At 40.7% G+C, this 22372-nt stretch overlaps 2 protein-coding genes across 4 annotated transcripts in view; both read left to right on the plus strand.

Annotated features, from left to right (window-relative positions):
* The first annotated feature begins 771 nt into the window (after positions 1–771).
* On the plus strand, positions 772–2774 carry LOC116420747 (putative tripartite motif-containing protein 64B). Its single transcript, XM_031947518.1, has 2 exons — positions 772–2497; positions 2590–2774. Exons 1-2 carry the CDS (start codon positions 1198–1200, stop codon positions 2772–2774), a joined length of 1485 nt encoding a protein of 494 aa, XP_031803378.1. The 5' UTR covers positions 772–1197.
* A 16481-nt stretch (positions 2775–19255) lies between these two features.
* LOC100913746 (zinc finger protein 883) overlaps positions 19256–22372 on the plus strand; it is a 57180-nt gene continuing 54063 nt past the window's right edge. For 2 of the 3 annotated variants that reach the window (XM_031947309.1, XM_023496684.2), the window contains exons 1-2: positions 19263–20024; positions 21694–21853. Coding sequence is in view for 2 of the 3 variants with exons in the window: in XM_023496684.2 (XP_023352452.1) it covers positions 21839–21853 (15 nt within the window). In the remaining variant the exon portion in view is untranslated. Of the gene's footprint in view, positions 20025–21693; positions 21854–22372 lie in introns of all 3 variants that reach the window. The other variant, XM_031947308.1, reaches the window with a different exon arrangement.

Here is a 22372-nt window from a genome sequence, read left to right on the forward strand (position 1 = left end):
CAAAGTTAACTTTGTAACTTTGTCAATTCACACCTCCCTTACCACAGAGCCTCTGTGGCTGCCAGTGGAGTAGTAGAAAAATGCCTGGATTCAGACACTGAAGAGAGATGTGACTTCAAATATCCCTTTCCCTTTATTAGTTGTGTCTGTGGGCATGTAACTTCACTTCAAATGATCAGAGATTTTGATATAGACGAGACTCAGGGGCCCCAAAGTAACCAAATAAGATGGGATCAACTTTTGTCTTGGAATTTCTACTCTGAAGAAGAACAAAAATAGTCAAAAGCAAAATATATATATTGTGAAGCTAGTCTGGGCTAAATTCACAAGGTTCAAACTCCACTTCTGACTGCAAGTTGAGCCTAAGTAAATGTGCCTTCTGAGAAATTCAAAATGTGTCTTATATAAAATGCTTCTTTCTCCCTCCCCATGCTAGTCCCTATACATGGAACACCACTGTCAGAGCAGAGCAGGGTTCACCAGCTCCTCACTAACCCTTGCCCCCTCACACTGACTCAACTTATCCATGTCTCCATATAAATAAACTGAAACACTCCTCAGACACAATTCACAAGTCTCCTCACAATCCTTCCAGTTCATTACTGCTCCATTGGAACAGATTTGGTTGATCTCATTGCAACCAAGCATTGTTTCTATCAGTTGTACTTAGTACCTTGTTTCAGGTTCTGGCCCAAAATATCTCCTTGTAAGATCAAATCAATCATACTGAACCATATTAAATTAGATAATTATTGTCTCTATCAACTCTAATGACTTAACACTTTGTAAAGATTCCAACAGAAGGGAAAAGGAAAGAATCTGGCTACAGACAGTTCTGCCTACAGAAGGTCTATGCACAAATCAGATTTGAAAATCATTGTGCTAAACCTCCATGTTTTTCTAGCATTGCTCCTTGCAGACACAGAAGCCCTCTCAGCTTGGTGAAAACCTAAAGGTGCCAACTAGAGGTGTGAACTCAAGGGGGTGGGGGGGGGGAAAGGTGCTGCAACCAGGAAGAGTTGACAGGTTGAGTTGCAGGATGCCAGGCCAGGGGATTCACACCTCTAGGAGGCTCCAGGGGGCGGGGCTACCTCCTATAAAAGGAGAGCATCCTTCTGCTCAGAAGCATTGCCTTGACTGGAAGTGAAATCTCTTCATCTCAGCTGCTGCAGAAGAGAAGCAACTGGAGAGAGAGAAATGGATGCTGCTGTAGAAATGCTGCAGAAAGTGCAGACTGATGTCACCTGCAGCATCTGTAGGAGCTACTTCTCTGAGCCAGTCACCCTCCATTGTGGACACAGTTTTTGCAGAGAATGTCTCTCCTCCTGCTGGAGGGTAGCAACCCGGGCTTTCTCTTGTCCTGAATGCAGGCAAGTGCCCCAGAGCAGAGCATTACCCCCAGTCAATGAGCGCCTAGTACAGCTGACTGACCTGGTCAAAAGGTTCAGCTCCCATGTTTTGCAAAGTACCAAGGGACAGAGCCAGTGTGCCCTTCACGGGAAAGTCTTCAAGCTCTTTTGCGAACAGGACCAGACGCCACTGTGTGTGAGATGCTGTGAAACCCCAGAACATGGGGCTCATGGGATCTCTCCTGTAGGAGAGGCTGCTCATGAGTGCAGGAAACAGCTCCAGAGCATGCAGAGTCATTTGGGGAAACATTATGAAGAAGCTGAGAGCCTTCTAGCTCGGCAGAGCCCTGTGTATTGGAGAAGGATGATCATAGAAGAACACTGCAAACTTCACAACTTATTGATAGAGGAAGAACTCAGCTGTATTGAAAGGATAAGACAAGAGCAAAGGGCAAGGCAGGACAGACTAACCCAGCATAGACAAACCCTTCAGAAGCTCAAGCTAGAACTGCAGAAAGCAGGCAACCAACCGGATCTGGATCTGCTACAGGACGCCAAGCAGTTGCTGGAAAGGAGTGAGTCAGAGCTGTCCCAAAGGGCCATGACTATCATCCCAGAGCTGAAGGAGTATCCTATCCCTGGCCTGATAGAGATGCTCAATCGATTCAGAGTGAACCTCATCATGGATCCCAGATCAACTACTTCCTTTCTAAGTGTTTCTGAGGATATGAGGAGTGTGAAGGCTACAGAACGTTGGGAGGCACTCCAGAATCTTGAAGACTCTGATTGCCATGCTGTTCTTGCTAAGCAGGCCTTCAACTCGGGCAGACACTACTGGGAGGTGGACGTGAGTCAGGTACCTCAGTGGATACTGGGGATCTACACCACCTGCTTGAAGAGAAAGAGGAGCAGAGACATGGGCTCCAGGGACAATGCTTTCATGTTGATATGTACCAAGAAGGAAGGTGGTTACTATTTCACATCCCATCCTGGATCATTAAACCATCGGTTGAAAGGCCCTATACCCAGGGTTGGGATCTACCTAGAATATAGCCCTGGAAGTCTTGCTTTTTACAACGTTCTCCAGCGCTCCCTTATTTATAAGTTCGACCCCATTTCTTTCACAGCACCGGTCATACCCGTCTTTTGTCCTGGCCCCCCACTTCCAGGAACTAAGTCTAGTCCCATGACTCTCTGTCCAATGGACTCCCATCTTTGTGCTTGTTGCTTTTCTTCTCAGTGAACGTTTCTCCAGGGAAGAATTCTCAAACCACCCGGACTGGGGTGCTTCCGTTTCCAGCCTTCCTCCGAGAGAAGGAGGACCGCCTATTTATTCTCTCACCAAGAGGAGATTTGCCCTGCACCTTCCTCTGGGACAATCAGCAGCACCTGTCTCGTGATGGAGTCGCCGTGTTCATCAATTGAAGATTTGCCTTCCACCCAGCAAACTGAAGCGAACCGCTCCCAAATGTCTGTCCTCTCTGATCTTCAGTGCATCCTGTCTGCTTATGAATCGTCCCGTTTCCGTTTCAATAGTTAAAAAACAAATAAAAATTTAAAAACCCTCATCTGAGTGCTGTGGTTTCCACACCCCTACGGCCTCCTCACACATGCGCAGAAGCGCGCGCGCCTCATTACGGAGCGTGTACCTTCTGTTTTAATGAATGGGGAGAGGGGCGGGATCTGGGGAGTAATGAATGGGGAGAGGGGCGGGATCTGGGGAGTGGGGGAGGAGGTAGGGAGGAGCAAATTTCCAAAGCTTTCCCTCACAGGTCTTCTTCGTTCCTGCTTTCCTTATCCTTTATTCTCTTCTTTTCCTTCCTGGAGTCCTTGTGGCTTTATCCTTATCTACTGGCTAGGTAAAGAATTAAAATCTCACTCTGATCTACCGGGGCACCGAGACGACAAATTCTCCCGCTTCCTAGAGTGTCGCCGGAAGTGAGGCGGGGCCTCGAGATGGGCTAGGCGTGCGGAGACACACTTCCTCTCCAGGCTGGCCGGGAGAGCGAGCTTCGAGGTTCCCCGGAAGTTGGGAGGGAGTCTGGGCGGAATGCTTCCCGCGCTTTCCCCGCCGACCGCGGCTTCTGAACAGGCACGAAGGCCGGGTTGGGATGGATTAGAGGGACGTGGGCTAGAGCGCCCTCCTCCTGGTCGGTGTCGGTTATAGGACTGGGCGCCTTTTCTAGCTTTGGCTCGGGTTCGTAAGGAGGCCCTGGGGAGCCCCTGAAAGAGTCGCTGAGGCCGGAATGTAATTTCTGGCCCGGTAAAGATCGCTGCGCCCCCTAAAGAGGAACTCCCCGACGCGTTCTCCGTTTGTACAGTGCCAGGGGATGGTCACGGTTTCAGAACCTTTGGTAGAACAAGACAGAAAAGTACAAGGTGAAATGATGAGTGTGGGGAACAGCAAACAAGCCAAGCCCTTCTAGTTGAAATATGGAGGACCTGAAGGAATATAGTGAAAAGTGAAAAAATATGGAATGGAAGCTGAAAGGAAGATAAGTTTAAATTATAAACTGAAAATTTTGTATTTTATCTTAGAAGCCCAAAAATATTTTTAAAAAACCAAAATCTAGCTTTTATTAATTACTTAAAGCCCTTAACCATCAATTTCCTACTTTACAACATTTATTTCATATTACTACCTTCACAAAACCTGTTCCAGTAAGTCTGACCTGTTTCCTGTACCCTGATCTTATGATGAATATTCCAACATCCACTTTTGTACCTACTACAAATCCTCCATGTTGAAGCTCTGTCTCCATCTCTGTCTCTCTCTGTCTCTGTCTCTGTCTCTGATGAAATATAACCTCTCCTCTCAGATGTCAGGAGAGTAAACAGATATTTATTCTCTAGGGGATGGGAGGGGAGACAGGAAGGGAGAAAAATTTGAAACATGGTTTTTCAAAGATGAATATTATAAATTGACTTACATGTATTTACTTTGGAGTAAGCATGGGAACAATTTTTTTTTGTTACATAAGAAACAAGCCTGTTTTTCAGTTATTCCCAGTAGTAGCATTTTAGACATTTTCAATGCTCAAGTTGCTTGTGGAAAAGATGGATTAGGAGGGAAGGAGACACTTTGCAGAGAGACAGAAGTCACTGCAAATCAAAGAGGTCACAAGGACCCCATTGTGGTGGTGACTTTCCTCTTAAAGCAGAGAATGACCATTGGATGTGCTCTTGGATATGTTCTCATGGGGAGGGTCTTCATGTGTGGGTGGGACTAAATGACTAAAGAGATAGATAGCCTCACAATCACAAATTCTGTCACCTTCCATAAGTAGAATGAAAGGGAAAGGGGCAGAGGATTGTTGATAGTTCTTGGGAACTGATTGGGTGTGCAAGAGAAAAGGAAAGAATCTGGCTACAGAATGTTCAGTCTCCTGAAAGTCTGCACAAATCAGATTTGAAAATCATTGAGCTAAACCTCCATGTTTTTCTAGCATTGCTCCTTGCAGACACAGGAGCTCTCTCATCTTGGTGAAAACCTAAATGTGCTAACCAGAAGTGTAAACTCGAGGGGGGGGGGGGGGGGGGGGGGGTGGGGGGGGGGGGGAGAGGTAAGGGTGCTGCAACCAGGAAGAGTTGACAGGTTGAGCTGCAGGATGCCAGGCCAGGGGATTCATACCTCTGGGAAGCTCCAGGGGGCAGGGCTATCTCATATAAAAGAGCATCCTTCTACTCAGAAGCATTGCCTTGACTGGCAGTGAAATCTCTTTATCTCAGCTACTGCAGAAGAGAAGCAACTGGAGAGAGAAGAATGGATGCTGCTGTAGAAATGCTGCAGAAAGTGCAGACTGATGTCACCTGTAATATCTGTAGGAGCTATGATCCAGTGTGGACACATATTTTACAGAGATTGTCTCTCCTACAGCTAGAGACCAGCAACCCTGGATTTCTCTTGTCCTGAATGCAGGCAAGTGCCTCAGATCAGAACATTACTCCCAGTCAATGAGTAGCTAGTACAACTGATGACCTGGTCAAAAGGTTCAGCTCCCAGGTTTTGCAGAGTATTAATGGATAGACCCAGTGTGCCCTTTATGGGAAAGTCTTTTGTGAAGATTACCAGACCCATCTTTTCTCCTGCCCCTCCCCCCCCCCCACTTCCAGGAAGTAAGCCTGGTCCCATGACTCTGTTCAGTGGACTCCCATCCTTGTGCTTGTTGCTTTTCATCTCAATGAGCCTTTCTCCAAGGAGGAATTCTTAAACTATCACCAGGCTCCCAGCCTGTGGTCATTCCATTTCCAGCCTTCCTCCAAGAGAAGAAGGATCACCTATTTCATGATGAAGAGTCCTGTTCACTCAGCACATTTGCCTTCTATACTGAAAGCTGAAAGAAATCATTCTCAAGTATTCTATACCCTCTTATCCTCAGTGTATCCTGTCTGTTTGGGAATTTTCACAATCAATTCTCTTTCAGTAGTTAAAAACAGATCAAAACCTCTCATTTGAGGACTATGGTTTCCTTATTCTTATGTGAAAAATAACTCTTGGATTCAGAAAGGGGTGATGTTAAAAGTCTGCTTTATTAGACATTTGCAGAAGTAGGTGTGTTTCATTATAGAGTAGATACTCACCAGGAGACGGGAAGATCCAGAATTATATCCCTATTCCCTGTTTCCCTCTATGTTAGGAGGCATTCTAGGAGATACAGCTTTCTGCTCTACTTGCTACCTACTTACCTCTAGATATGTTCCCCCTCCCATCACATGCATGGCATGGTCATTAAAATGAGCCCAAGCTCCTCCTGAGGAGAAGTTATTATTCATAAAGCAATTAAGCATATGTAGTGAAGCTAAACTACCAACTTTGCCCTACTTTCCTGTCTTCATGACCCTTAGCTAGTTTAGTCTGGTTTTAATTGTAAATTCAAGATATATCTACAACAGTAGGCTGTCTTCACAGGATGTTTCTCTTACTTGTATATTTTTGGGGAAACACAAGGTATCATATCTCACACTTGTTCCAAGAATTTTTCACACTCCAGTTAGATGTATAGATTTCAACATTTTCTAGTCCTATATTCCTTGAATTATATTAAATCTTCCTTTGTTCCTTACCTAAAATAAAATAAAATAAATTCTTGCATTTGTTGTGCTTCTGTGTATTTTTGTTATTGTTCATTTCATTTGTGTCCAACTCTTATTTCATCATTTGGGATTTTCTCACCAAAATACTGTAATGGTTTACATTTTCCTTTTCCTGCTCTTTTTTGAGATGAGGAAACTGAAGCAGAGAAAAGTGACTGCTCAGAGTGCCATAGCTACTAAATATCTGAAGCCAGACATGAACTCAGGAGAGAGTCTTCCTCATTCTAAGCTAGGTATTATATCCAATGTGCTCCCTCACTGCCCCCTTATTACATTAGAAATTATTTAATGTCCATGGGATCATAAAATCAGTTTCCAATTATTCCCCATGCCCTTTGACATGCTTCTCTCACATTCCCTGAGTATCTGCATATCTAGATTCAGAATCCCTGATGTCTATGTGGGCTGCATTTACTTAAAGTGTCTATATGGGCTTGGACTGGCCATTTAAGAGCACTTATCCCTTTAGTGTTTCTCTCTTCCAGACATGGAAAATCTGGGTAGATTCTTTTGGTCACAAAGAAATACTGCCTTTGACTAACACTAATTTGTTACTGTCTTTGATTCACACTAATTTGTTACTTATAGCATTACTAACACTAATCTCACTTTTCACTTATCTCTCTGATGAATCTCTAGCCTTGGAAGGGAGACATGGTATGAATATAACATTATTCTGGCTTCAGTGTTTCCTCCTCTCCCAAAATAGATTGGGAGAGCTGTTCATAGTGCACATGTGATGAAATCACAACAATGTTCCCATAGCCAGAAGGTACCTTTTATTCATGTGAAAAGGTCATGGAAAAAACATGATTTTTGCAATGTGTTTTTAGAAGGGTTAACTAGTCAATACTTTAGGGGGAGGAACAGAATAAGGGCAGGAACTGGAATGTGGGAGGGAACACTTTTGCATGGGCTCTCTATCTGTGTGACTAAGTTGCATGGTGAGGCACAGTTGAGACTGACTTAAATATAAGATATGGGTGCTTATGGTTTATAACAGGAACAGGATGGGCCTGTTTTAGCATTTCCTGACAAGGACAACAGAATGAGCTGGTTTAGAGTTCACAACACTTTCATTTGGGTCCCAGAACAAATACAATGAGGAGCACTCCTAAATGGAGGAAAACAGACAAAACAATCCTTTTTTTTGATGAGCAGAATCTCTGGGATTCTGACATTGCCTGATGACGATGATGCTTCTGCTGCTGTAATTTTGCTGCTACTTCTTTCTGCCAATATAGATAAGGATAGGGATGAAGGAAAAAGCTGGAGATCATTAGCTACTTCATTGCAAATAGCTGATAGAATAGGAAGACTATTGTTTCCCAGTTTTACATTCTTTTTGCATCTCTAAATCCTAACATCTATTAGAGAAATAACTTTCCCCCAATTTTAAAAAACTTTATTTAAAATTTTGAGTTATAACTTCTATCCCTCTTTCCCTCCCCTTCTCCATCCCTGAGATGCTAAGCATCAGACATAGGTTATACATATGCAAGTATGTAAAACATTTGCATATTAGTCATTTTATACAAGAGGATTTGAAGAAACTTTTAAAAAGATGAAAATAGCATATAGCAGTTCTTTCTCTGGAAATGAAGATTATGCTTTATTATTCATTCTTTGGAATTATCTTGGATTATTATATTGCTAAGATTTGCTAAACCATTCACAATTCTTCATCCAACAATATTGCTTTGTTACTGTTTATAAATTTATCTGGTTCTGTTCATTTTATCAGTTCACAAAATTCTGGGTATCTCTGAAATCATTCTGCTTTTCAAAAGAACCAATTTATTCAAGCATAGAATATTACAGAATGCTTGGATAAAATCTAAGACATTTGATTTAAATGAAGAATATTGACTTTAGTTTCTGGGAGATTAGAGAGGATAGGTCACTTGTCACCATCATGGAGCCAGTTATTTGATCTCTTCAGGACTCCAGGCCCAGCCCTCTAACCATTATGCAATATAGCCTCTCCTGACAGATGTAGTAGACAGTAACTTGTTCTCAGTGTCACTGAGAAAAGTTCAAATCTTTTCCTGGACCATATTTGAATGTGTCACTTTTAGAATACATTTAGGTGTATTATCTTTAACATCTCAGGGCCTATGAAAACTCTTGGAAGATACTATGTTCCAGAGGAAGTGCCCATTACTACAAGTAGAGAAACTTGGAATTTTTTTTTTATTTTGAGTTGTCTCCATTATAATCTTAACTAGTATTTGCATAGTGCTTTAAAGGATTGAAATGTGTTTTTCCTGTGACCTCATTGTATCCTGACCACAGCCTAGTGAGACAGGTATTGTTCCAATTCCCGTTTCACAGAGGAAGAATCTGAGGCTGAGATCAAGTGATTTTGATCAGAATCCCTCAGATAGTAAGTGATTGAATCAGGATTGAGTTCAGGTCTCCCTGACTTCAAGACCAACACTCTATATATTGCAACTGATTTTTTTTAAATCCTACTCCATTATAATATATGACTTGATGAGATTAGATTTGATGCATTCTGAGATCACTTCCTGATAGTAATTTTGATTTTCTGACCACTGGGGAATATAAACAGCTCCTTGGTTTTTGAGATTCATTCAAAGAAAACTGTTAGTGTGATAAAGTGGTAGTATTTCTTTTTGTTCACTTCTATGATATATTTCTTTTTTTAATTTTCCTTTTTTTAAGGTTATACATATGCATTAATTTTTAACACATTTCCATATGTGTCATGTTGGAGAAGAAAAACAAAAGGGAAAAATCATGAGAAAGAAAAAAACAAAGATAAAAATAGTATGCTTTAATTTGCATTTGTTCTGTATAGTTCTCTGGATATGGGTGATATTTTCCTTCCAAAGATTTTTGGAATTGCCTTGCATCACTGAATTGCTGAAATTAGCTAAGTCTATCACAGTTGATCATCATTCAAACTTGCTGTTGTTGGGTACAATGTTTTCCTTGTTCTGCTCAAATCACCTAGTATCAGCTCATGTAAGTATTCCAAACTTTTTAAAATCAATCTGTTCATCATTTCTTATAGAACAAGAATGTCCTATTATATTCATATACTATAACTTATTCAGCCACTCATTGGTGGGCATCCACTCATTTTCCAATTCTTGGTCATCACAAAGAGCTGATACCTTTTTGTACATGTGGGGCCTTTTCCTTCTTTTATAATCTCTTTGGGACACACACTCTATAGTGGAAAATTGCTTTCCAGAATGGCTGGATTAGTTTACAAGTCACCAGTAACATCACATCCCCTCCAATATTTATCATTCTCTTTCCTGTCATTTTAGCCCATCTAAGAAGTGTGAAGTAATACCTCAGAGTTGTCTTAATTTCTATTTTTCTAATCAATTGGGATTTAGAGCCTTTTTTTCCCCTTATGACTATAGATGGCTTTAAATTCTTCATAAGATGTATTTATTTCACAGAAGACATTAAGTGAATGGTGAGGCAAATAGCATTATTGGACTTGGCTTCATGAGATATCTGAGTTCAATACAAATCCCCACATTTCTTGATGACGGCACCATTACCCTTTCAAGCCTCAGTATCTTCATCTGTACAAAAAAGACCTAAGCTCTGTACATACTACTGACCTCATAGGACTATGGTGAAGGTCTATCCCACAAATTAATATGTGTAATATAAATAGTGCTTGGTAAATGTTGCTATATAGGACTAAACTGTTACAGGACAATCTCCCATCAATCACTTGCTTAGTAAATATAACACAAAAGAAAATAACAAAATTTCAGAATGTAAATTATTATACTATTCTATGAATAATAACTAGTTATTAATTTTGTCATCCATCCATTCTTTTTCTTTCATTTCTGGTAAACCCAAATTTTTGAAAAGGTCATTCAAGTGGCTGAATGATGAGATTACTTCCTTGCACTCAAGGCATAGACTCCTTAGGCAGACAGGATTCCACCCAACTGGGAGATACAATTTCTGTTCAAAGTACAGAAAGAATCTTGTCTGGGCAAGGCTTTTTCTGGAGGAAGAAATCTCCCTCCTTGATTCCTTCCATCAGCAAGTAGGGCAGCCCAGCTCATGAAGGAGAAATTTTGTTGTAGAAACCTAAATGGTCGTAGAAAGATGGTTGGATTCAGACACTGCAAAGCTGTAACTTCAAATCCTGCCTTTAACCTTATTACAGGTGATTATTGACAGGGAAATAAATTACATACAAAGAGAATTTTAGATTGAAGGGACCCAAGGGGCCAAATGCAGTCACCACATTGACAGCACTGAATTTACAAACAGCAAGATCTGGAGCAGCTCTGAAAGGAAGGGACTAGGTGAGAGGATTCTGGGAAGATGACCAAATAGGTTTTAAAAAAGCAAACCTATGACTTTTGGCTCTCCAAATTTCCTCTACAAAAGAAGTCAGAATATTGCCTCAGAAGGAATATTGAGCAGCAGAAGTAATGGGAGTTGGGGTAAAACACAGTGAACTCCTAAGACAACTTGAAAAGAACCAAGGGAAGACCAGACCTCCAGGGTCAGAATTTCAGCCTCAGTGAAGTGCAAACACCTACAGGCAGACTCTGAGGAATCAACAAACAACATAACCTGGGGGTAGTTGGATCAAGAGGCAGCCTCAGCCTCAGGAACTTTCATCTCATGGATAGTGTGAGAGTCTGAAGGCTGAGTAGAATAATGAAGGAACTTCTCCTGTCTAGAAATGCCATGTGCAATGATGCAGATTAGACTTGTGTGGGACAGTAGTGAACGCTAAGACAATCTGGAGTCTGAGTCTGAGTGCAGGAAAAAAGGTTTATTTCTTTCTCATGAGTAAGAGTGAACAATCTCTGACATACAAGAGATCCCCACACAAACAAGGCAGAGGCAGTCCCTGGTTATCCCCTAAGAGCTCCCCTGCCCAACCCCATGGCTGCTTTCCAAACTATTGGCTGGCATTGGGAGTCCACATTCTAAAGCAGAGTTTCTAAGAATACAGTGGAGGTTTTCTGCTTGGAGCTAAGGAACAAGGAAGAAGTTTTGAAAAATATGAAGTAAGAATGTCTGAGGCTATCAAATGCTTACCAGGGCAGGATGTTTTTATAAGTGAAGCAGATCAGCAGTGTAATGCTGGAGAAACTGAGGCAAGATAGGAATTGGGTTTTTAATATTTTAATAATGGAGAATTTGGACTAGCAATTGAACAGGACTCATGTTCGATCTCTAACCAGCTAAATGGGACTCTTGTCTCAAAGCATCCAGCATCTAGCATCCAGCAATTAATTCCAGAGACTTTTACAGGGTTCTAGATATCAGGGAAACAAAGGCAAGGTTGGGGGCAGAGCACTGGATGAGTGTGAGAAATGAGGGTTGAGAGATCCCCTGACAGCAATGGGATCCCCTGGCCCCTCTGCAGCCTTTGCAAAAGAATTTGCAAAACTGAATGAATACAGGCTCCAGGTTTGTGGCAAGAATGGGTTTATTACACTGAGAAGAGAACTAGCTTCATCAGCTGGCAAACTCCTATTATGACTTTGGCTAAGATGGGTTTACTCTGAGAAGCAACTCAGTGGGCATTCCTGATTAGGAATTAGTAGTGATGGATTGATGGATTTCTAGTTATATGGGATTTGTTTTTACTCCTAGCTGGGGAGCAGTTTGAGGGCCTAATCTTCAACTCAATAGAGGATGTTGACTATGCCCCAGGCCAAGATTTCCAATTGAATGAGATTACTTATCTGGGAGTTTCCCTTATGAATGGATGGGGCCCCTCCTGGAGACCAAGAGGGTTTGAGACTCAGGACCACCCTTCCCCCCAAAATTAAAGGGGACAAAGTTTATATCAGGGACTTTCTGACGCTTCCCCACAAAGATCAGGGGGACAGTTTGCATCAAGTGGAAATTTCAGGAAGGACCATAATTTAGTCCTGACAGATTGGGGGTCAAGATAAGAAAATCTAGCAGGAGACAGAAGTTGGAGATACTCAAGTACTTGAGATAAGCCATCTGGAGTTTTATGACTCTTTGGAATGTGAAAGTGGCCAGAGTTTCGAGGCCCCAATTTTCTCAGTCCCAATGGGGCAAGAAAGGGGGGAGCCACCAGGGAAACTAAGAACAATTCAGGGAAACAGGTATTACAGCAGGGAAGTGGCCCCTTCTGTGGTTATCTCAGCAAAGCACCCCTGAGGAAACTTCATCCCATTCAATCCAGTCCCTGCCCCCAAGAGCTTCCATTCTAGAAGTGGAAAACTAGAGGTAAAGAACAAAAAATTATTTTCAAATTTCAAGTCACTACACTTGATTGCAAAACCCAGCCCCTACCACCAAGGAGCTTACATTCTTCCACCCTTGATTATTTTTTGATGTCCTTGTGGGTTTCAATTTTCAAATTTAAGTTTCATTTCTTCAATTTAATTTTCATAACTGTAGAAACAAAATAAATGAACATCCATTTTTCACACTTATCCTGTGTTGTGGCTATGGGGGAGGAGGAGCTAGCACTTGCCTGGTGAATCTGGTAGCAGAGGGGCAGGGACCTTGTTGACTGTGGGTATGTGGTGTTGTCCCCCAGTTCCCTTTTGATGTCCTGACCTAGTAATCCCATTGTCCTATCTGCCTCAGGTTATAACCTTTTCCTCTTAATGTTTGATTTAGTTACTCTGCCTCAGGTTATAACCATTCCCTCTTAATATTTGATAGGATAAGTCTTATATCTTAGACTTTAGGCTATACTTATTCCCTCTTAATGTTTAATGGGATAAAGGTCTTTATCCATTTTAGACATCATTAGACTATCAGGAGCCTCTCCAGTATCTTCCATTATGTCATCCTAGGTGCTTCCCCACATTAGGTCATCCCCACCCAGGTACCTCCCCCATTATATCATTGTTCTTGTTACCCTATAAAAGAACCTTGTTATCTGTTATTCACTGCTGGATTCTTTGAGATGATAGTCTCATTCAGCCCTGGGACCAACCATGGATCCATTTGGTCACAGTATATCTCTCCATTTAATAAACTATTAAATTGGTCTCTAATCTCTGTCTTGCTTAGTTTCTCCAGCATTACATTTTGGAGCTCCCCAGTGAGATAATTGTTAATTTAAGAGCTCTGTTAAATTTAAGAACAATGATCAAATTTGGGAATTGATTATTTCAATACTGAACTTCAGCTGGAGAAAACATTTGATTAGGAATTTTAAGATGACTCTAAATTTGGGAAATAAATTTAACTGTTGCTTATGCAGGCTAGAATTAGTTATCTTTAAGTATTAAAAGAACAATATAGCTTGTTAAAGAAGTTCTGTTAACTTGCCAGAAAGGGGTCATGTGCCTCTAATTAGGTAAAATATGTAGCAAAAAGGATCTGAGTTTTCTGAAAGCTCCAACTCTAGCCAAGTTGGAGCTTAGGAGGAGTCCATTGGGAATAATGGCCACATGGGGTCAGAGGGAGAGAAAGAAACTATGCTGTTTCATTATTTAGAATGAGATAGGAAAAGCAGTTTTATATTATTGGGAATGTAAAGCTGTATTTGGTTCAGAGTTTGTTACCTATATTATAACATTGTAAATTATGCTTTAAATCCAGCTTTTCTGGACACTTGGATTTTATGGAATTCACCACCACCACCCACTGATTTCTGCTACTTTAAATGTTGGGTGGGGTAGGGATCTTTTGTTTTCAAAGATTTAAACTCAGGGCCCCCCCCCCCCCCCCCTGCTGTTACTTCAACTATTGGAGCATCTAGTTAGCCTGGAGTGAAGTTTAGTTCCACTTACCTCCCCTGCCCCTATCTCTTTGGAGGTGGAGTGGGGGGAAGGGCAGCCACATGGAATCTTCTCCTCCCCCCACCCTCTAAACCAATGGTCCTCAAAGTGTAGTCCAAAGAATTGTTGGGGTCTCTGAAACCCTTTCAGAGGGTCTACAAATTCAAAATTATTTTTTATTTCTAATATAGTAAATAGTTATAAATATAACCCATCTGCACAAAAACTCTTTGAACAGATCCTCGATAGTTTTTTAACACGAAGATACTGAGAACAAAAGTTTGAGAACCAGTGCTCTAAACTGTTACAGACTTTTTAAAAATCAAGTCGTAGCTACCTGGTTCTTGGCTAAAAGCAGCAAATTGATTTGTGTAAATATAAGGTTATGGTAAATTTGTTTAGGATTTGTTAATAGAGGTAAAATTTCTTGGGTTTGTACTTAATATGTCATTGCATATTTCCTCCTGTAACTGATTTCTATAATCAGAGCAATGGTCAATAAGAAATTGTTAATGCAATTCTATTATGTCATACCTTGCTGTTTCCAATCTGATTATCTGTAATCATTATATCCTAAATACTTGAGCAAATAAGTATTTAGTCTGGTCATCTATTGGTTACTAGATATTGTGTCTGGATATTCAAGTTTTTTTTTTAAGGTTTATAACTAATGAGTGGCCACATCTTGTAGCAGTGCTTGTGGACCAGTCTTTCCATCTCAGACTCTTCTAACCTTGCTTAGATTTGTTTTTGTTGCTAGATTTGGTCAAATTACAGATACATTGACTTACTTCTGGGACTTAGCTTTGATTGTCAACACGCCATACCACACCCATCCCCCCTCTGGACTGAGCATCTTCGCCCATTTTCAACAGAAAGCAACTTTTGAGGAAACCATTGTCCCTTCTCCTGATGTCATTTGGACTGATATGGGGGAGTGGGAAAGTGGTTGAATTGTTAGAAATTTTAACTGTATTACTGTGTGTTTAAGACTTGGGATGGAAATTGTTAAACTTGTGTAATTATTGCTGTTATATTTGAGGGACTTTTAGTATGTTATGTATATGCATATGTATATGATTTATATGTGGGATGGTTATTTGATAATTCCTTTCCGTGAGAAAAAAAAAGGGAGGAAGAAATAGGAAATTGGGGATTTTTCTTATTTTCTTAGGTACTTCTGCCCTACCCCCTATCTTACTAGTTCAGATTTAATTAGAAGTCCTTTAAACAGTCCTTTTCATGTTTTACTCCTTGCTTAAATTTACTGGGCTATGATTTGCTGGTTATGCTTTAACTTTGAAATCCCTTATTCTGTTGGAATTGCCCTGGCAGACTCGGTTTTGGGGGTTATTTTTTAGAAACAACCAGAAATCGGATACCTGTCTTGGGACTGGCAGTCTCTCTGATCTGTTTCTCCACTCCTATTACCCCAGGTTCTTAATTAGTATTTCAGTGTACTTAAAAGGACCTTGTAGTTTGATATTGGGCCTCTAAAAGTTTGTCTGTCTTGGTCTAACTGTAAATGTGCTCAGAAATCTGATCCTTTCTACAGCCCTGTCTGGGCAGGGACAGGTAGAGCTACTCCAAGCCTCACCCTTCTCCCCTGGAGCGGTTTGCCTCTCTGAATGGACAGCACAACTGTCTTGAGCCCTGCAGCTCTGTAAGCAGAGGCTGAGTCATAAATGACCACAGACCTAACTCACAGTTTTGCGCCCCAACTGCAGAGGACCTGACATGATTGAAATAAGGGACTTTGTGTATTTGATGATTTGTGACATTTTGATGCTTATTGAGGGATGACATTTAATTGAAAGCTTTCTCATCCTATTTATAAGGTTTCTTTCCACTAGAATTCTCATGTGTTGGTGAAAGCTTCCCCTGGAGTTGAAAGCTTTTCAATACTCATTACACAGATAAGGTTTCCTCTCTACTATGAATTCTTTCAGGCTGGATAAGAATGGAGGTCTGATCTTAAAGAAGGGAAAGGGACCTGTATGTGCAAGAATGTTTGTGGCAGCCCTCTTTGTAGTGGCCAGAAACTGGAAACTGAGTGGATGCCCATCAACTGGAGAATGGCTGAATAAATTGTGGTATATGAATATTATGGAATATTATTGTTCTGTAAGAAATGACCAGCAGGATGATTTCAGAAAAGCCTGGAGAGACTTACACAAACTGATAATGAGTGAAATGAGCAGGACCAGGAGATCATTATATACTTCAACAACAATACTATATGATGATCAATTCTGATGGACCTGGCCATCTTCAACAATGAGATGAACTAAATTAGTTCCAATAGAGCAGTAATGAATTGAACCAGCTACACCCAGGGAAAGAACTCTGGGAGATGACTATGAACCACTACATAGAATTCCCAATCCCTATATTTTTGCCCGCCTGCATTTTTGATTTCCTTCACAGGTTAATTGTACACTCTTTCAAAGTCCGATTGTTTTTTGTACAGCAAAATAACTGTATGGACATGTATACATATATTGTATTTAAATTATAGTTTAACATATTTAACATGTATTGGTCAACCTGCCATCTGGGGGAGGGGGTGGGGAGGAGTGGAAAAATTGGAACAAAAGATTTTGCAATTGTCAATGCTGAAAAATTATCCATGTTTATATCTTGTAAATAAAAAGCTATAATAAAAAAATTAAAAAAAAAAAAAAGAATGGAGCTCTGATTGAAGGAGGTCCCACAATTATTCCATTCATAAATGACTTTTCTCCAGTATGAATCTTTTGGTGTTCACTAAAGACCGATTTTCTACCCAAAGCATTTATTTCCACATTCATTTAATTTAAATGGCTTTTCTACAGTATAAACTCTCTTGATGTCAAAAAGTCATGAATAGTGACTGAATTTTTTTTTTTTTAACATTCATTAGATTTGTCTCCAGCATGACTTTTCTGATGCTGAGTTAATCAAGTGGGAAATCACTCTTTTATAAATGTGGCTCAATTCCCTATATACTTAAGAAGTGGGATCATTGTCAGAGAAACTTGTTAAGGAATTTCTCCCCAGTTTTCTCCTTTCCTTCTAATTCTGGCTGCATTGTTTGTTTGTTTTTGGAAAAGCTTTTTCAATTTCACGTGATCAAAGTTTTCCATTTTACCTGCTGCCATCCTTTCAATCTCTTGTTTAGTCATAAACGCTTTCCTTATCCATTTAAGTAAACTTAAATTAATATTTGTTTACAGATAAAACAAGGGAAGACCCTTGAGGACCAAAAAACCTCAGAATCGGAGCAGTTGTGATTTAACTGCCATGTTCTTTCTAAGCTTGAGCTCCCTCTCTCCTGGACTCTGCATGTACTAGAAAGAGAGTGTAACAAAGACTTTTTGGAAACAATGTATTGCACCAACTGTATTAAGTATACTGATATAGTAAAATATTCCATCCTAAAAGGTAATTAATTTTGACTAATTAACCGGAATCAACTGATAATGACAGGAAGCTATCTTTAAGGGACTCCTTGAACTTATCTTTTTGAGTTGCCATATTTTCCAGAAATACTGGACCCAGAGTGTGCAAAAACAAACAAACAAACTAACAACTCTGGACATGTCAAGGACAAAGCCTTTTCACCACCAGTTGATGTGGTATATTGTTTGTACCCCAAGCTGAATTCCCTGTATGTCCTTGAGAGTCAAGATAGGTTCCAGTCAGTTTGCACTAGGCTGAGAAACTATTTGTTCCTCTGGGATCCTTGTAGATAGTCAGACCCTCATATCCTCATCCTTTTTTCACCCCTACTGTTCCTTTCCTTCTCTCATGCAACTCCCATATAGGAAATTTCTGCTTTCTCCTCCTTCCTATGTTAGATTGTCATAAATTTGCAAGCTTCTATTTGGATTGTGAATTCTTTGCCTTTGAATAGGATTCCACAGGCATGTTCATTTTTCTTATAATAAACCCAGTTTTTTGCATATGTTTTGTGAAGTTGTGATTTCCTGTTGACAAAACACACAGATGGAAGTTCATGAGCTTCCACATTAGAAAAACTTTCTTGGGCTCTTAGAGTCCTTTAATAAGAAAGGCTTCCAATATTATCCAGATAATAGGATAAATATTAATTTAATATTCAGGCAAGAATGGAGAGATTGATTATCACTAGACTGACTCTTCTGGGATAAATTCTCTAGCCATTTACAGCCCAATGACCAAAGAAAAATACAAAATAGTCTAGTTCTATGTGGTCCATTTCCACATCTATATTACAGATTGGCAGGAAACGAAGTGAAGAATGCTAACAATTGCATGATTTTTCAGCTATCAACATTAATTTGTGTTTAGTAGTTTAAATGTGAAATTCTTGTCCAGTAATCCCAAAGTGGTCATATAACTGAAGGAATGGAATCATATAAATATTGACTTTTTTTTTTACCCTAAATGTAGGAATAATAAAGGAAGAAATAAAAAAAAAAGTCTCAGTCCTCCAATGGCATCCAATAACGTCAAACAAATAAGGAGGTCCCCGCACGCTGAGCAGTGCCTTTGTGGGAGGATACTCTAGCACTCTCTCTACTATACCTCCTTGCTGCCTCTCTGCTTTGTGGTCTCTAGAACCCATCTTTTACCCATTTTTAGAAATCTTGTCCATTTTTTATATCTAGCCTCAAGTACTCCCGCTTTGTGGGAGGATATGGACCAAATCGAACAGGCTGTATCTCTTGGGTGATGTCCGCACTGATGCGATTACAGATCCATAGTGGCGGATGCCCAGTATAGCGAGGTACGCCCCAACATATAGTGAAATGACTTGCATAGGGCAGATGGTTAAAATGAATTAAATCTAAGCTTAATAATACAAAAGAACAATGAAATTAAGAAAATAAAACAAAAAAAGTTTTAAGACCAACCAAATTGATAAACTATTATTTATATAAGAAAAAAAAAAGAATGCCCATAATAAGCATTTAAGCAATTCCTGTTGAACTGAATCGAATCGAATCAAATTGTGTTAAGAACTTAAGAAAGCCTCCTTCTCCTTCCCGGTACCAGCCAAAAAAAAAAAAAAAGAGACGCGGAGTCCTCCCGCCTTCCTAGAGCTTCCCCGGAAGTGTGGCGGCGGTGGGCGGAGCGGTGCGGGCGCACTTCCTGTCCGCGGCCGCGGCTCGGGTTCCGGCAGGTGAGCGAGTCCGGGCCTGAGAAGGCGGGGTCTCCCGGCCTGAGCCGGCCTGACAGAGAGCCTCTCCGCGGCTCTCCTCTCCCGCAGCTGCTGTGGCCGGAAAGTTAGGGATTCCGAGGGGTCCCGCCAGGGGCCCTTCCGCTGCCTGAATTGCAGTTTCCGCATCTGGGAATGATCGCGGCTTGCTCGAAGTGGATCCCGGAGGGACCTTAGAGGTCTAGGCTACCCACCCTGTCTTACCGATGCCACTGAGGCCCGGCCAGGGGGAGTGACTTGCCCAAGTTCTCACTCACTCACACACACACACACACACACACGTTAAGGGACGGTGGCGAGATCTGGAGCCAGATCCGGGGCTCCCTGCACTGCCCCAGGCTGAGAGCCCTTCCCTAAGGTCCTCGCTGGCTGTCGGCCGAAGGGTAGCGGCTCCGTGCGGTCCCGTGGCCCCCTAGGGAGCAGAGACGCGGCCGCCCGAGGCGCGTGCGCTCCGAGGCCGAGGCCTGTGCTGCGGGGAGGGGGGCGGGGCGGGACCAGCGTCTGACCGGCTGGGAGAGAACAGAATCCCCGGTTTTAGCGCCGTCACCTAAAAGTGGGAGCCCGAGGCCCTCGCCGGGAGTGCGCTGCGTGTTTTCCCTCCGTGTCCCTGGACCGGCCCCCGGTTGTAAGCCTGCGGTTGTCGGCGTGACAGAGGTAAGGTTTACTTAAAGGAAGAAAAGTAACGGATCTAAAATGAAACACTATCCATCGTCACTTTCAGTTTTAGGCGGGAGGTCTTCTGGGGCAGTTGTACAGCCTTTTTTTTTTTTTTTTTTTTTTTTTTAAATTATAGCTTTTTATTTACAGATTATATGCATGGGTAACTTTACAGCATTAACAATTGCCAAACCTCTTGTTCCAATTTTTCACCTCTTACCCCCCCACCCCCTCCCCCAGATGGCAGGATGACCAGTAGATGTTAAATATATTAAAATATAAATTAGATACACAATAAGTATACATGACCAAACCGTTATTTTGCTGAGTTGTACAGCCTTTTGAGGAGCGGAGGAGTGGAAGACTATCTCCTCTCCCTCCTCCTTTTATCCCTCCTCCTTCTCCTCTCGTCCTCCCCCTCCCCCTTCCCTCTCTTACCTTTTGTCATCTACTGGTTGTTCCACAACTGTTCGTAAAGGATTATTTTCTGCTGGTTATCAACCTCATCTATCACCATGCACATCCCTTGCAGTAAACACACTTTATTTTTTCTAGTAATTCATTCAGTTGGAAAATAGAGGGGGGAGGGACAATTAACATCATTCACTACATTTTCTCTGAAAGCATCTGGTATATATCTTGCACTCATGTTCATTCACTGTTACTACATTGGAGGTAGCAGGATCTCTCCATACCATATCATCTGTTTTTTCTTGTTCTAGTTATCTAGAATCACCTTAGGCAGCTTTCATAACTTTGCTTAGCATTGCTTAGTTTTTAATAATCCATTAATAATTTCCATCTTTTGCTAGATAAAACATTAATACTTACTACCTGTGAGACCTTGGGCAAGTGACTTAACATCTCTGGACCTCTGTTTCTTCTATTAAAAAAAAAAAGGTTTGAACTGCATGTCTTCTGAGGTTCCTTCAAATCCTACATCATGATTCTAGAATCCCTACCCTTATGGAATTTTTAGTCTCTTAAGAGGATAACTACAATTCCACTTAAAATGGCAAGTTTCATGATTTCTGGTGTGTGTTTGCTTGATCTACAGCATGCAGGGGTTGGATTAGATGCTTTCTAAGGACCATTCTGGTTCTTAACATTTTTTGATTGTGTGACTGATTTGAAGTTATATAGATGAGTAGAATGTAGATTAGATTTTTTGATCTATAGTCTGTATACTTTTGGGGGTTAATTTCATAAATATTTCAGTATTAGTGTTTTTATTTGTAACCTATGTTTTTCATTTTATACATTTAAAAATATTATTCTGAGAAGATATCTAGGCTTCACTAGATTGCCAAAGGTGTTTGTGACAAAAATATTGAACCCTTGATAAAATATATATAGTTTCCTTCAGAAGATACTAAAAATTGAGAGAAATAAGGAAGTCAGAAATAGTTTTTACACTTATTAAAAGGCAAAGTCTTGCTCTTTGTTATTTCATATTTTTTATTTATATTTATTTTCCTGGGGACGAATAGCTAGACATTGTGATTAGTTTTGCTCACTGTCTTTCCACACTGTTCTTCTGAGGAGTTAACAGAATCAACTACTTGCTCCCTTTGTATGCACTTATAGGAAACATTTGTTCTTTGAAATTTTGATTGAATGACAATTTGCTATTCAATTTTCATTTTGTTGTGATGCTTATCTTCAGATCCTCATCTGTGTACAAAGACAGGAAAGAACCTTCTCAGAGGAATAAGAATCCTGGCAGCAGCTTGGGGGTTTGTCTTTTCTACTTGCCATCAACCTTTCTTCATCTGAGATACTTCAGCAGCAGAAGGCTCCGTACCACCTTAATGGTCTTCAACATGGTATTTGCCCTTTATCTTTGAATTCTCCCTTTAGATGCCAGCCTTCTTTGCCTTCTTATCACTCAACCCATTTATTATCATCAAAGCATCTTAACCTCAGTGATTAACAACACATTCCTTACAACATCTCTGAGAAGTTGGCATTGCAAATATTATTTCCATTTTACTCATGAGAAAGATGAAGCTCAGAAAAATAAAGTGATATGGCCATTAACACAAAGCTTATGAATAGAAGAACTCAAAACTCTCCAAGTCTGGAACCTTACTTCTGATCATACTCTGAAAAATAACAGGAATATACCATGAGGTTTTTTGGATTTTTTTTTTTAAGATTTTTGGTTTTATTGATTAAGGACCTTTTAATATAAAAACCTTCTCCGCTGATGGAGTTTAGTCATTTATCTGTGATTTATAATCTTAGTATGTTATCTGGTCACTAAGGTATTAAATAATTTGCCCACAGTCACAGAGCTAGTGGCATGTATCAGAGTTAAGACTTGAACCTAGGTCTTATTGACT

This window comes from Sarcophilus harrisii, chromosome 1 (assembly GCF_902635505.1).
Source record: "Sarcophilus harrisii chromosome 1, mSarHar1.11, whole genome shotgun sequence".
Taxonomy (NCBI): Eukaryota; Metazoa; Chordata; class Mammalia; order Dasyuromorphia; family Dasyuridae; genus Sarcophilus; species Sarcophilus harrisii.